At 43.4% G+C, this 16767-nt stretch overlaps 1 protein-coding gene across 1 annotated transcript in view; it reads left to right on the top strand.

The window, feature by feature from the left end:
- The window catches only part of HMMR (hyaluronan mediated motility receptor), a gene marked incomplete in the record, with an annotated part of 1493987 nt that extends 1477807 nt beyond the window's left edge, over positions 1 to 16180 (top strand). Inside the window, 1 exon segment of the mRNA XM_044068985.1 lies at positions 11616 to 16180. Coding sequence (XP_043924920.1) covers positions 11616 to 11635 — 20 coding nt within the window.
- Between the last annotated feature and the right edge of the window lie 587 nt (positions 16181 to 16767).

Raw genomic sequence — 16767 nt, 5'->3', positions numbered from 1 at the left:
GGTACCCTACTTTTATATCTGTCCTCTTGACACAACAATTTCAATTGGTTTTGACTAAATTATTGAAGAGATTCAACCAGCTCACTGGGCTTGAAAGCTCTGAATTTTGACACCCCCATATGTGCTGTGTTATACTAAGGGTAGATGGATGGTGAACAAGGAAGGATCCCAATCTTTTGCTAGCCCATGTAATTATGGTTACTGCAGCAGTGGTCTAATCTAACATCTGTTACAGGAAGTACCACTTTCCTGCCCCAGCACAGCACAGCACAGTATTGACTCTGCAAAAAGGAATGCCAGTGTAGCCAAGTCTGAAGATACTGTCGTCGGATCATCTCTGCAACAGACAGTCAGGAGGTAGTGAACATGCAGTACTTTAAAAGGCCAGAAGAATTGGATCAAAGAAATCATGCCCGCTCAAATGTAAAAGGTTCTGTACAAAGAGGTAGTGCATGAATTGGGTGCCTAAAGGCATAGATGCTGCAGCACCTGGCTGAGCTACTAAATAAAAACCTTTCACTTCAGCACTGCCTGTGATTGTCAGTGGTGTCCTCTAACGTCACATATCAGTCAAGCAAGACCGTAAAAGTGGTGCTTCACATAAAACCACCTAGGTGGCATATCTTGTCTTTGGAACTTCAGCTTTGTCCTGCAAAGGCTCACACTTGCCCATTAGACCCCTTTGCTACTGCATTGCTCGTTTTATTCTGTGGAAAATGTTGCTCCTAATAGCAATTAGCCTTTGTCAAAAAAAAGCTTCTGAGCTACCAGTTCAGATGGTGCATTCTTAGAATGATCCCGTCTTTCATGCCTAAATTGATGTGTGAGGTGGAAATGAATCAAGCTCTTCACTCGGTTGCCTACTTTCCTTCCACCCTAATCTGCAGAAAGAGAGAGAATCCTGAGCCTGTTAAAGGTCTTCCAAAAACACAGCTATTCCATTGCTTTTATAAGGGATGTTGGACAAAATCTGCTGTTTGTTCCCTTGTCTGGAAAATTACACTTCATGAACTGTCAGCATAATTTATCTAAATGTTCACCCAGCTGCCGTCTTGTTTTGAATCCTGTAGCAGCATCAGTCAGGGTGCATTCCAATAGGGCAGCAGCCCATAACTGTGATATTATTTTAGGAATGTATTAGTCAGGGTGCATTCCAATTGGGCAGCAGCCCATAACTGTGATATTATTTTAGGAATGCATTAGTCAGGGCGCATTCCAGTAGGGCAGCAGCCCATAACTGTGATATTATTTTAGGAATGTATTAGTCAGGGTGCATTCCAATAGGGCAGCAGCCCATAACTGTGATATTATTTTAGGAATGCATTAGTCAGGGTGCATTCCATTAGGGCAGCAGCCCATAACTGTGATATTATTTTAGGAATGTATTAGTCAGGGTTCATTCCAATTGGGCAGCAGCCCATAACTGTGATATTATTTTAGGAATGTATTAGTCAGTGTGCATTCCAATAGGGCAGCAGCCCATAAATGTGATTATTTTAGGAATGTATTGAGGTGCATTCCAATAGGGCAGCAGTCCATAACTGCGATATTATTTTAGGAATGTATTAGTCAGGCTGCATCCCAATAGGGTAGCAGCCCATAATTGTGATATTTTAGGAATGTATTGGGTGCATTCCAGTAGGGCAGCAGCCCATAACTGCGATATTATTTTAGGAATGTATTAGGCTGCATCCCAATAGGGTAGCAGCCCATAATTGTGATATTTTAGGAATGTATTGGGTGCATTCCAGTAGGGCAGCAGCCCATAACTGTGATAAGATTTTAGGAATGTATTAGGGTGCATTCCAATAGGGCAGCAGCCCATAACTGTGATATTATTTTAGGAATGTATTAGGGTGCATTCCAATAGGGCAGCAGCCCATAACTGTGATATTATTTTAGGAATGCATTAGTCAGGTGCATTCCAGTAGGGCAGCAGCCCATAACTCTATATTATTTTAGGAATGTATCGGCTCAGGGCATTTTTTTTTTTAAAGCAGCCTTGGTAGACCTTGGTTTTTATGCCTTTTCCAGGTGCTACAAATTAAGCATTCAGTCCAAAGGTAATGTGGGTTTGCTTGTCACTGCATTTTTGCAGGATTTGCAGTTTCCATTTCCTTCGGGATGCCTCCCATAACTGTAGTATTCTCCCTGGAGTAAGGAACACAACTGCAGAGGTGATCTCTGCAATGAATGCAGTATAGTTGTATGTACACATCACCATAAAATGTTACAGTAGGAGATTGCTTAAGTACAAGTTGACTTCCACCTACCTCTAGGCGGTATTCAGTGGAACCCCACTAGTCTGGGCGTGCTACTTTTGCTTAAGTACAAGTTGACTTCCACCTACGTCTAGGTGGTATTCAGTGGAACCCCACTAGTCTGGGCGTGCTACTTTTGCATAAGTACAAGTTGACTTCCACCTACGTCTAGGCAGTATTCAGTGGAACCCCACTAGTCTGGGCATGCTACTTTTCCATTAGAACATGTCTTTGTTGCCCAGACATGTGCTCTTTTCTAATCACTGTAGGGTAGGATTTATTAACTTTACAATGAAGGTGGGGGACTGTCAGCACCCCTGTTTGGGGAGGGACTCTTGATGGTTTCTTTCCTAAATGAATTTAGCATGTGGTGAGCATATCCCCCTTAAACCAGATGCCAGTTTTACATAAGGTAGTGTGAGGCAGCATTTTTGGGGATATACAAAGAACACTTTGTAGTCAGTGTAGAAATTCTGCAAATCCTTGCAGTAAAGAATACAAATGCAGTTGTGAACTAATTGAATGATCTGTAGTAGTTGACTTCATTTTTCTGCAACCTGTGGTATTCGGATCTATATCAGATCCGAGCCGGCAACTTTTCAAGCATCTGCTCCGAGCTCCTCCCCCTTACCCATAACCATCTCGTACCTTCCCCCAGATCTCGTTTGCAGCTTCGTGCATCAGCATCGTGGCCTCCATAGCTCTGAGCATTAGAGTTGTAGTAAGTGCTTTTTGGTCAAATTTTTTATGTAGTGAGTTTTTTTCTCAGTAGTTCCCTTTCCTCCCCCAATTGCTTTTTCGTCGGTAAAAAAAAAGTTTAATGTAGGCTCTCCCTTTCCCATAGGGGTGCGTGGTCTTAGTGTGTTGGAGTTTGGTAGGTGTGGCTGTGAGTGTGTAGAATGGCTGATAGCCCAAACCTACATTTAAGAAACGCACAGTGTGGCCATAAGCTTTCACCGGCGGATGGTCGCACTCTGTGTTGTTTGCCTGGGCATTCCCCACTTATCCGTCCAGTGCAGTGTGTGTGCCGGTTTTAATCCTAGGGCCTTGAAGGAGAGGAAGGCCAAACCGGTGGCTAAAGGCCTTCTCCCTGCTTCCATGCTGGACTCGTCTACCCCAGCCTTGGCTTTCCACAGCTACCGCCCCCCCCCCCTCAGGCTGAGACTCACCCTCCCACTAGACCTGTTGAAGGGGATGCCAAAGGAAGAGAAAAGAAAAAGGACAGAGAAAAGAAGGGGTATAGGGCCTGCAAAAATGGTCTCCAGATTGGGAGTCCTTCCCTAACCCACCTTCCAGGGTTTTTTGAGACTGTCTCCTCAGCTCCACTCCCCTAAATTCTCCCTGGAGCCGACGGAGCCTTTGGAACAGAAGCCTTCATCCAGAACTTAGCAGCATCCAGCCTGATCCGAGTCAGTCGCTTCCTCGTGTTCGACTCAGAGTCTCTCTGAAATGGACATGGACAGGATGATGAGATTTATTCAGACCCAAATCCAGATGGGAGTCTTGCCAGACCCCTCTCCCTCCAGAGGGGGGACGTCCATGCCCTTCTTTCACCCTATTTCTCTTTTCCAGATCCGGCCTGCAGTTTATGGATCCGAGGATCATCTGAGCTGGTGATTCGGTGCAGATGGTTCCTCCAACCTCGACTCCGGCGGTTACCTTGAGTTCCTCGGATCAGACCAGCTCTCTGGGCTGAGGATGGGGAGTCGGATCCGAGGGGGTGGAGGTGTCTTCGGCTCCGACTTTATCAGATCCGAACCATTCCTTCGGAGCTCCGGCTGCCCTAGCCTCGGCCCCGATCCCCATGGCGGACCCGGGTGAGCTTCCTCTTTGTTGGGTGCTAAGGAGGTGCGCTCTCCATCATTGTTTGATGTGGTGCAGAGAGTTTTCTCCCAAGGATCGAGACCCCAGCCTGTTTCCTTGGATTCCGCCCAGACTCCCTCGGATTTGGTAACGACTCCCTTCAGCTTGTCCCAGGGACAACCTGTGCTAGAGGAGTCCCGGGTGTTTCCTCTGGAGAAACCCCCCCGCAGCTCACGAGCCCTCTTCAAAGAGTCCCACTGAAGAGGGTCCTCGTAAGCACACGTGTAAAAGGAGGCACTTGGACTCCCCCAAGTCCTTGACAGAAGACACTGATTTAGATAAAGGAGAAGGTTCCCCCCAGGTCACTTCCCGAGGATGTCTCCTTTGGAGACATCATGGATATCCACCGCCAGAGGGGAGGTTGCTCAGCCCAAAACCTTCGGATGAATCAGTGTTCCTGGTGGCTTTTGGCATGGGCCCATCTATGTCCTGGGTATCCCTGCCGGTGGATCCCTTGATGGATCTTATCACCACGTGGGCATGGAAGGAGCCTGACACCATAGAGCTGATATCTAAACATCCGGACAAGATCCTCTCCCCACCCTCGGACAGACAGACCTGGTATAAAGGATCCCCTGTGGATGCTATGGTGGTTGCAGCTGCCACCAAGAGGGAACTGGCTCAGGAAAGTTCCTCGGTCCAACCTCCAGACAAGCAGTCCAAGATGGTAGATCGATTTGGGAAGCGAGTGTATTCTTCAGTGACATTTTTCATCCAAGCGCTGAACTATTTAGCACACGTTATACGACTGCAGCGAGACCTAGTCACATAGCTGAGTCGCCCCCAGAGTCTTTGTCACCAGAGGACAAATGTCTGTTCTCCACGAAAATGTTGACTCTGAAGTCAGTATCTAACATGTCTATGCGCCTCCTTTCCCATACTATGGAAGGAGCAGCTAGGGCGGCTGGGGCCTGAGTGGCTGAGGCGACACGATTGACTCAGACTGTGTCAATTTGTGGACCCCTTCAAGGCGTCTTTCACGAATGCTCCCTTCAATGGTTCTTCTCTTTTTGGGAAGACTGTACGTGGCACCCTTGTCCAGAGTGAAAAAGGCGGGAAAACTGTCTGCCATCAGAATCCGCTTCTCTAGTCCTCAAAGGTCCTTACTTTTCTAGGAATCAGAGAGGGCAAAATAAGATGCGGTTCTGGGACTCTTAGGGCAACTCGTCCCTAGAGGCAGAGGGGGACATGATAGACACCATCCCAGAGGCAGAGGGGGTCCAAGGAACTTTGGGTCTAGAGAGCCTTTCTCGGACAGACCCACGCAGCAGCCCTGAGGGTTGCCTAACTGTCCTACTCTGAAGGCAGTCCGGGGAAGATTATCATTGCACCCAACGGCTTGGGAGTCCATAACTGCAGATCGTTGGGTGCTTCAAGTAATCTCCAGAGGCTGCACAATCCCATTTGTTGACCATCCAGTCCAACCAGAGTGCCTCTCAGATGTCCCACCCACTCAAAGGGAGACGGCAGCACTAGACAGTTCCAAGCTGCTTCACAAATGAGCCATCAAACTGCCCCCCCCCCCCCGATCAGTCCAGATCAGGCATTTACTCCAGGTTCTTTTCAGTGCCAAAAAAGACGGGGGACCTCTGGTCCATTTTGGACCTGTCAACCTTAAACCTGGCTGTCGCCAAACAAATTCCGGATGGTCACCTGTAGTCCATTCTACCTTATCTTCGAGAATGCGACTGGATGTGTTCGATAGAGCTCCAAGACGCTTGCTACCATATCAAGATTCGCAGAAGCTCTAGGAGATTCCTTTGCTTCCAGCTGGGAGCCAATCATTTCTAGTTCAGAGCCCTACCCTTCGGTCTCACCACAGCCCCCAGGGTGTTTTACCAAGGTAATGGCAGTCGTAGCGGCTCACCTGAGGCTTCAGGGAATTCAGGTATTCCCTTACCTAGACAATTGGCTCCTCGCTGCTTCCACAGAGCGTCGTCTTTGCCAAGCCAGAGACTCCTTCCTTCATCTTGCAAACCAGTTAGGGATCACTATCAATGTTTCCAAGTCCCTCTTGGACTCAGTGCAGATCTTGGACTTTATCGGGGCACGGCTGGACACCCTTCGACTGAAAGTCTTTCTAACTCCAGACAGGATCCAGAATCTACGGGCTTATATATCCATAGTTCTTGGCCCCAGGTTACCCAAGGCAGGCGACATTCTCAGAGCCCTGGGCTCTATGGCTGCAGCAATCTCGATCCTCCCCTGTGTGCGTCTTCACATACATGTCCTTTATTGGACTCTAGCCGTACAGTGGTTTTGGCTAGATCTCCCCATGGAATATCCAATTCAAATCAGCAAAGCCTGCATGGCTCCAATCCCCGGAGATCGCAGCGGGGCACCCATTTGTTTCGCCCACAGCCAAAGCCACAGTGACCACGAACGCCTCCTAGCTCTGGTTGGGGAGGCATTATCTGCAGACGACTGTCCAAGGCACGTGGTCCCAGATCGAGACCAGATTGCACATCAGTGTTCTGGAGATGAGAGCAGTGCTTTTAGCGTTTCAAGCCTTCCACCCTGTTCTTCCTCCAGGGACGATTGTAGTTCAGTCAGATGACATGTCGGTTATCTGGTACATCAACAAACAGGGAGGAACCAGATCTTTACCCTCTGTGTCGCGAGGCCATGAGATTGTGGGAGTGGGCGATTTCCACCAGTTGGTTTCTGATTGCAACACACATCCTGGGACATTCCAACATCTTAGTGGACAGATTGAGTCGGGCTATTCTAATGCCAAACAAGTGGTCTCTGAAATGGTCGATAGAGGAGATCTTCCTAGTGTGGGGTCAGCCTTGCTGCGATCTCTTATCTCCTTCCAACGCAAAGTGCAATGAGTTCTTCGCTCTGATTCCCTCACCAGAGGATCCCTCCAGAGACGCTCTGGTCCATGCTTGGCCTCCCGGGTTACTGTACACTTATCCCCCGTTACTACTCATTCCAAAGTTTCTTCAGAAAGCTTGTCGACTGGGGTGCAAAGTGATCCTCATTGCCCCGTTCTGGCCTCAAGTGTGGTTCTCCTTCCTCTGGTCTCATGTTCTAGCTCCTCCTTGGGTTCTGGATCCCTGCCCGGATCTCATTTCTCATCCCTCGGGCACTTGTCCGCCCAACCTGGGCAGCCTCAAGCTGACTGCTTGGTTGCTGCAGTTCCCTTGATTGCCAGGACTCTTGGTCTTTCATCTTCAGTAAAAACTATTCTGGTGGCGGCTCACAAGGTTTCCACTAAGATTTACCGCAGTAAATGGAAATGATTCTCTATTTGGGCTTCTCAGAGAAATCTGGATCCTTTTACAGCACCTGTTCCTGCGGTGTTGGATTTCTTGGCCAACATTTTTCAGCAAGGGGCTAGTTCTTCCACTGTGAAAGTGCAACTGGCAGCTATTTCAAATTTCTGTGTCTGCGAGAACATGAATGCCCTGGCCTCTTCTAGACTGTGTAAGGCTTTCCTTAAAGGCACCTTTCTTTTGCATCCTCCAATTAAGGACTCTGTTCCTCCTTGGGACCTTACCTTGGTTCTCCAGTCTTTAGTTGCTACCCCCCTTTGAACCCGCAGCATCAATAGATTTGAAGTTCTTAGTGGCCATTACGTTAGCTAGGAGGGTTTCTGAGAAATCAGGCTTTGTCTGCCGTGCCCCCTTACTTGATCTCCCATAAGGACTGCGTTTCTCTCTGCACAAACCCTTCTTTCTTACCAAAAGTGGCTTCTGAAGCAAACATTAATCAAATAATTAACCTGCCTGTTTTCTTTCCACATTTTCAGAACAAGGGTGAATATAAACTGCATTTGCTAGATGTTCATAGACAACTTCGATTTTATTTACATAGAACAAAGCCCTTCCCGTAAGTCTGACCAGTTTTGTCTTTTTCTAAACCCTTTCTGGGTAAAGCCAGCTCCAAGGTTTCCTTAGCTAGATGGATTACGCAATGTATTTTGCAAATTTACAAAGACAAAGGTCTGTCTCCGCCTGGTCCCATTAAAGCTCATTCTACCAGATCAATGACGACTTCTGCTGCTTTTTGGTCTAGGGTTTCATTGGATGACATTTGTGCGGCAGCAACTTGGGCAAGGTCACGTACCTTTATTTCTCATAAGTTGGATTTGATCTCCAGAGGGAGAGCATCCTTCGGCTGTGCGGTGCTCAGGGATATCCTTCCATGAGGGCCTCCTAGGAGTTTGAGTAGCTGGGGACTCTGTCCCACAGGTTGCAAATAAAATGAAATTAACTACTTCAGATAAACAAGTTATGTACTCACTGTAACGCTCCATCTGAGTAATTACACTTCATTTTTCTGCAACCTTCCCACCCTCCTTTCCTTGAACCTTCTCATGGTTTATTGTAAGTTGAGTTGCTGATTGGTTTGAGTAGTTGCAAACTCTATCTGAGGGGAAGGTAGGAGATGGTGATGGGTTATGGGTAAGGGGAAGGAGCTTGGAGCAGATGCTTGAAAAGTTGCCGGCTCGGATCCAATATGGATCCGAATACCACAGGTTGCAGAAAACTGGAGTGTAACTACTCAGATGGAGCATTATGGTGAGTACATAACTTCTTTTTTTACTTGCCATGGTAAGACACTTAAACCCTGCACCCAAAGCGATTGAACATTTATGAAATGTATTATAATTAAATTTATGAAAGTATTAAAATATTAGTTATAATATATTAGTTTTATGAGTTTTATAGCTACACTTAAAATGGTTTACACTGTGGTTTTGGTACTAATCCTTTTACTTAATAGATTGATTTAATCTTCCATTTTGTCCTTTGAATGCAAGAATGTATTGGCATGCTGTGCAACTGATGATAGAAGCTTTATTACATTTGATTACTGGGAATATCTGGGCAATTAAACTGTCTTTCAGCAGAGGCCCGAGGAGAATAGCTCCAACTGATGAATATACATATAAGATACTAAGAGTATACAAAGATAGCAAACATGAAGTAAAATAAAATTGACTTTTGCATACACTGCCTAGAGCTGCATTCACATTTATTTATTTATTGACTGCGAAAGTCCACTGGGTCAGAACCCCATTTTCAGTGGAGGCCTGGGGAGAAAAGCTCCACAAGTAATCAAATATTGTACTGAACAAATATAAAGTGAAAGAGATATGCATACATTATCATATATCATAGAGTAGGGAGTAATGGTATATAGTTAATACATAATTATCAGACTGTATGGATACATAATAACATACTTTCAATCACAAGAAAGTAATCATAATCATTAGTAAATTGCACATATCGTAGGTAGGAGAATCAATCATATACAGGAGGAAGAAAATATAACCGAGGGTTCAGGAGTAGGATCTGAGTAGTTAAGTGTGTGAAGTTAAGGACACTTGCACTGTATTTCACAGGTACAGCTGGGATTATTTAAATAGTGGGTTTTTAGTGCAGCTTTAAAGGCCATTAGGGAGTCAAGTTGAGAAATGCATGAGGGGAGGCTATTCCATAGTTTGGCAATGTTGTAGGAATATAGGCATTGTCAGGCTCTTTTGTTGGGTTTAGCTACATTTAAAAGTGTCCTTCCTGAAGACTGGAGGATTCTAGTTAGGGTGTGCGTGTGTAAGATAGACACGAGAGCAGGACAGCTATCAGGTTTGAAAATCAGCTTATTCATTGCGTTGCAGTCTCCAGTATAAAAAGTTTCATTCTCATTAAATTATACCACTAACAGTGATGGATGTGAATGTCAAATTTCAGATTCAAGAAAGGCAAACAGTATAGTCATACAATATACAAGGTTGCTTTTGTGTTGCAATGTACAGAGTTACTTCTCATAGCAGTTAATGGATATCTGTGCACACACTTCACTTTTAGATTGCTGGCGGTTTAAGAAAGAATATAGCTTCAAATAAAGGTTTTCAATGGTTTTGAGATTCAAGTAAGTTGATGACACAACTGTACTTTTTTCAGCAACCTCATCTTTCCTTCATGTAGACCCTGTAAGTCTCTCTTACATCAGCACTGAAACCTTCATAAATGGTTCCTGCCCCTTGGAGATTTGTACATTAGCTCAGATGCTGGAAAAGGTTACTGTTTGAATAATTATCTGTGCTGCTTTGAAATTCCTTTCCTGGGAGGCTGTCTTGTGCCCCATTACCTCATGCATGTGAATCTCTGAGCTGCAAATACTAATGTGTAAAAGAGCCTTACGGCCTTAAGGATAGTGGTATCCCTTAGAATCAATCTTTCATATATAAAGTGTTTTTTTGCTGGTCATAAATCCAAACCATCTGGTTACCTACTGTTTGCCCAAATCCTTAGAACAAAGGAGCAAGGACGCTGCAACTAAGGTGATAAGAATTTCAAGCTGGCTGATCAGCTTCGGGAGTCGTTCATGTAAGGTAATTGGGGCAGACCTACGTGTAAACAAACTATAAGTGGCTGGATAATTGTATTTTTGCTGTGCTCATCACTGAAAGGTACTGATTGGTTGATGGCACACTTCATTCAGCAGCCACCACTGTAGCAGCTTTGTTCAGCACATGTTAGTTGAGAACATCTGAGGCAGTCGCACGGATCACAGTTCACACCCTTCTAAGTACAGAAAACTGCAACTGTTTTACAAATATGACAGGTTTTGCCACAGGTTCTGGAAGGAAAGTTTGTAATCCACTTCCTTAGTAACTGCTTTTAGTACTCTTCCCATGTATAATGAATTGTTTTGCAGCCACAAGTATATAACTCTAGATGTTTGAATAAAAAGGATCGTGTCTGCACTAGGGACTCTCTCGTCTTATTACCTAGATTTAGCTGAACTCGAGTCTGTGTAACACTTGCATCACCTAAAAATGGCTGCAGTGTGCACTTTTATGATCTTTGGGCCATGCTTTATCTTGCAGGGCTCCTTGTTGGGCACCTTAATTGTTTGAGCTGGCTTCACACCATTGCCCTCCCTATTATGCTCTGGATATCTTGACACAAGTCAGTCACACTTTGGTATTGGTGGCTTCTTCATCCAGCAAGTACAAATGATTTTACAGGCTGCTCTTCCTCATTACCTGAGGGTCTTGTCAACATCCTCAATATAAGAAGGAGATCTGAAAATTTTAATATTGTTAAAGTCTACCTATGTCTTAAGTGAGAAATTAATACAGGTATTTAAAAAAAAAAAACAGCCCCATTTTGGGAATGTGCGACTGCTGTAGAACATTGGATAGGACCGACACTCTCCTGCAGCGAATTCTCCTGTATAATGAATTTTACTGTAAGTGATTCTCTGATTCAGGTATTTGTGACTATGATGATCACTCTTATGCAACTTTACTTTCTGATGGTAGAAGAATAGTATTAAACTAAAACGTTATAACATTTGTGTACCAATTTCTGATCTGTACTGTTCACCCTCTTTGGATAATGAAGACAATAGATGGACAGAACTCTGCCCACATTTACTTAATTTTAAGTATTTTTTACTTGTAAGATTTCAACCACTGTAATATTTATAAAGCAAGCAAATTAAAGTGACTTTTTATTTTATTTTTAGGCAAGAGGAACATCTACTGAATGTGTTCGTGTTAAATCTGCTGGTGCTGCTCTCTGCTTTACTGTGAAAAATTCCCAAACGAGGATTCTTCATCTGCGAGAGAGAGCAGGATATTTGGTGTATACTGTATTATGGGCAGTTTGTATTTAAATGTATGTTTGCAAAATGTGCATAATCAATTCAAAGGGTTTGTTAGGACAGTTCCTCTCTTAAAGCAGAAGTGGCAGCATTCTTAGCTAATTTAGTTCCCTCCCAATTCAGGTGCATGACCCAATTCTGTTTGCAGACTACTATATCTTGTTCTTTCATATTCCTTACCTTTCCGTTGACTCAGACTCCATCTTATCCGCATTGTTTGACTTTCACTAGACTCTGAGTGAGGTTGTATTTGGTCACAATATAAGGAATTATGTAGCCAATGTCACAGAGCAAAGCCTGCTTTGAGAAAAATATTTAAAAGCCATCAATGTGCTATATTGATTGGACCTCATTTGTCTGCCTCAAAGAAGCTGCTTTTAAAATATGTATACATTTTATGAAAATCTGTTCTAGAAATGTAAGTATTGTTTCATGCTCAGCACTGAGGAAAAACAATCATGAAAATATTTAACTGGATATAGCTGTAGAACTTGAGGGGCCCTCTATGTTGCTTGCTGGGCTATGTCTTGCTTTGTCCTCAAACTGTTTCCAAAATGTCACTGTTCCATGTGAAATGCTGCTATCTCCTTTGATCCATATATAGTTGTACCTACATCAGGGCCCGGGGGGGGGGGGTGCAGGTTCATCCTCTGTTCTGTGTAGTTGTTCATGCAGTTTAAATATCTTGTGACTTTTTGGGTGGGGGGAGGCTTCTCCAAGTTAGATGCCTAAACAGCATAGACTATTAATGGGTAATTGTGGCCACTAGACCTTCGGTCAGGGCCATCACAGCAGTTGTCTTGCTTGCCTTCAGACTGACACACTACTTCTGTGGCTGTCGCAAATGCCAGTACTTTGGCTTCTTGGGTTATGTCGGTACTAGAAATCCTTAATTCCTTTGCTAGTGTGTAGTAGTAGCTGGAACCTTGTGCAAGGACCATGTGTGGGAGGGGGGATGCTTATTCTATTGGTTGTGAGTAAGAGAAGCAGCAGATGGTGAGGTATACAGAGGCCTGTTTGTAAGCCTAGGCTTGGCTCTGCTTCAGAATGCATCATACCTGCTGTGGTGTCTCATCTTCACCTGCAAAAGGCCATCATGCTCAGGGATTGAGTTCTATGCTGTACTCCTTAACTGCAGAGAAGCACAAGCCCTCCCTGCACTTGATGTGTGGAGCAAGACCTGTGGTGCAATTTCTGTTTTACCTTTCTTGCCGGGGGCAGGCTAACTGTGAAATAAGCAGGGAATTAGACCATTATTTTTTTATTTTTTTTCTAGTTCTGAAATTTGACCCTGGATGTTTCCTTCTTTAGTGGTTGGCCACTGAACCATTAACGGTATACTTTTGTTTTTGTGGCTTTGAAACTTACTTATTGCAGTACTTTCATTCTTGAATTTGGCCACTTCAGTGTTTGCTGGAAGGATGTTTTGTTGGATGTAGAAGAGATTATAGTCAAGTGCAATACTGTCATTAGTACCTGTGCTATCCGATTTTTATTCTTTAGCCAGTATAAAACTGTGATGAATGCAGCCTATATCACCCCTTTCACAAGATTCTGGTAACTGTCTGGGCTGTAGGCGGAAAAAGCTGTCTTCAGATTCCTCAGTATTTGCACAGCCATAAGTGTTGTGGGAGATTACTCTGTCGGACTGATATAAACAGGTTGCCCTTTTTCATCTTCCCTACTTTTGTGGAAGTCAACTCTAGAGCAGTTCACATTGCTCTCCTTAAATGTGGCTTTGCTACCTTTAGTATGGAAGATAGTACTGGGTGTTATACGTTTGCTAAGATCCTTTTATTAACTACTATTCTTGCTGCTTACGAACACCCCAAATCTGGTCCTGCAACACCTTGAGAGTGCATAGTGTGTGCTTGTGCAGTACTTTTCACCCAACTTTGCAGAGCAGATTTCCTTTTTTGCCTTTTGCCCAATATTGGACTTTGAAGCCCTAGCACTTGGCACTCTTCCCTTTCAACTGGGAAACAAAGGCTTGTGGATAGATTTGTCAAAAATTCACCTTGATTGTGGCTGTAATTATTCTTTGGTGTTTCCATAGTGTTGTTGAGCAAGCTATAAATTAAATGCTTTTTCCAACATTGTGTACTGTGATTCTGTACAAAACCCATTATTGCTATGCTATAGTTCTTTGAGGGTTTCAGATTGCCTTTTGTAATTCTGGAACTGCAGGTACAGTGGCTAGAACTGTGGCCATATATTTTTCTGCCTTTATTGGTTCAGCATGGCTCAGACTATCATCATTTCATGGGAAACTTGCAACCTGTTCTGGATTCTCCTCTTGGGAGTGTGGTGCTTTTGACCATATCCTTAAGGGGTGATTTATTACCAGCAGAGGAATAAAACGCTGCTCATCTTTGGAGATTTTTTTTTCTTAAGCTTTTAGACAAATAGAAAAAAAAACTTACAGGTTCCAAAGATGTTTCAGAGTCCAGACTACCTTGACTGTCTTCCCACTTGTCCTCTATAATTCTTTATTTTTTCACCAGTCTTGACTTGTACCCCTCATGTTCTAGTACAGGCAGTCCTCTGGGTTTGCTAAGGGGGAGAGTCTTCATCTGGTAGATGTGAACACTACATTCTTAGAGGTCATACTTTAGAACTGCTGAGGCTACAAGCACATCCTCCTCTGGCATACCACAAATGTTAAAAACTACTGTTGTCTGTCCTGTTCTTGCTGTAGTTATAGTAGATAAGACACATGGGGAATGGTATTTTTCTCTAGCATGTTTTTGTCCTGTAAGTTTTTATCTGGCAGTGCACAATTCTGGATTTAAAACTTTTACCTTTGCATCAGTTATGTGAGGTTTTGCATGGACACTTTCTGTCTCTGTTTCAGTAGTGCTTTTGGGTATAATCAGTAGGTATTATACGTCACTTTTGTTTGTCATCTTCTATTAGCTGTGGTGCAGTTGCCTTTGCTTTATTCTAGTCATACATCTCTTTCAGTATGGTGTGCCTCTGTGTGTCCTTTGTTTTACTGCCCTCCATGGTAATGCTGGTTTACCAGCAGTGCTGTTTTGTGGTACATCCCTGTGTGAATGACTGGCTGCTGCTGGCTTTTTCCCTGGCCTTGCTTTGTCTGAAGTCACTAAAGACCACTTAACTGGGAAAAGTCCTGCCTCCATGTTAGCACAGTACATACTTTTATAATGGATTCTGAATAATGTCTGGTGCCATGATTTCCTCCATTCAGAGAGAACCCAAATATTCTGAAATCTGTCTCCTGGTTGTGGCATAGAGACCACCTCAGCCTTGTTTTCTAAGACTTCTTGCAGTGAAATTATTCAGTCCCACTGATGTGACTTCATATGTAGATCCTACATTGGACCCTTAACTGACCACCTCTTTATTGTCTTTACTGAGATTCTTAGGATTAGCAAGTCTGTCTGCAGCCTGAATATTTTTTTTCTCTTCACTCTCCCCCTTTCCCATATAGAGACCCACAGAAGAATATGTAGACTTTGGCAATTAAAGACCACATATGGCTCACACTGGCCATTTCTCTTATGAGATATCTGCATATATTAAGCCGTCAGGTTTTCCTTTTCTACTACCTAAAATTAGAATAGCTTTGTCTTTCCCATGCATTCTTGATTTCTTTGTTCTCATTGTAAAGTTACCTTCCCAGGATCATGGTCATATTGCCCTTTACAGTTGAAAAAGTGAGAGAGGAAATAAGAGGGCCAAGAACTGACAATACAGGGGCACAAATATACCTTCCTTCCCTGCATAAGGATATCGTACGTAGGCCAAAGGGGCATACAACCACGTGTGTATTATCTTTTGATCTTGAACCACGTGAGAGAATGGAGATGCATTTTTCCACTCATTTTGAATATCATGTGGCACAGTGTGAAGACTTTCATTTCTGTCTCCATTTCTTTTTCTTAATATGAGAAACACACTGCTATCTTTTTTCTTAATATTTCCTTTTTGTACTTGTCCTGTTCATTGTTTAATTATATCAATCTATATGGTGTTCAGAACAGCATTTTCACCATTTCTTTTTGGAGCAGTGCTAGACTGTTAGTGGATTTACTGCTTTAAAAGACTTCACCAAATGTCTCCAGTTATCCACAAAAAAATACATGATCCCATCACATTATGCAGCCCAATGTTTTTTTTAAAATACAATAAAATCAGTTTGTGAATAAAAACGAGCACAAGTATTTTAATATTTTATGAACCTCACACAGCCACTGTTTTAACTTTCTAGACATTGTTTATTTTTAAGACATTATCACTGTACTAACTTAGTCCTAGCACTTGTCTTTAATGGTTTGCAGGGGTGCTTGAAGGTGTACAATGTCAAAAGCTGAGATCTATGCTTTATGTAGTTTTCTAATTGTTTTATAAATGTTTTGTGGAAAATTTTAAGTGTAAATTTGACAATAAATTTTTTAATTAAATTGTCTTTCTCTGTGTACTACTAAATAGTCTGGAGTTGTAGAATTAGAATTCCATTTACAGTTCCTTTTCAGCAGATTTGCTCATTGTAATTTCAAGAGTTGGATAACCACTTAGTCTTCTGGCTGAGTCTTTCAGATTTTCTTTCATTCTTTAACTGAACTGCAAATGTTCAACAAACATACACTGCGTTACTGGCATATGAATAGTAGGGCTCTGCTACCCTTCCTCTGGCAGACTATTAAAGCTCTTAGCTCCTCCAACTACCCGTGTGTGTGATGGACCAATCACCTGGCAGTATAGAGACTGGCTTACAAACCCACAGATAGGGCCCTTTCACTTTTCTAGTGCCATAGACAAAGAAGGATCTTTTCAGCTGCAAAGTTCAGGTAAACCCATTTGAGTTATTTCCTCCTGCTTGTTCTATCAGTGCTTAAATTGTGTATTCTGCTGATGTTCTTCATCTCACATTGCTGCAGTCCTAACACTTGGGTAGTCCGCTGTCCCTCGGTCGGCCCGAATATCAGAGTATAAGGCTGACGTCGGTCAAGGCGCATTTGACTGACATCAGAACGTCAGGGTACAAATG

Source organism: Protopterus annectens, chromosome 4.part0 (assembly GCF_019279795.1).
Source record: "Protopterus annectens isolate FY-2018-M chromosome 4.part0, PAN1.0, whole genome shotgun sequence".
Lineage (NCBI taxonomy): Eukaryota > Metazoa > Chordata > Ceratodontiformes > Protopteridae > Protopterus > Protopterus annectens.
This window is presented reverse-complemented; position numbering and strand designations above follow the sequence as displayed.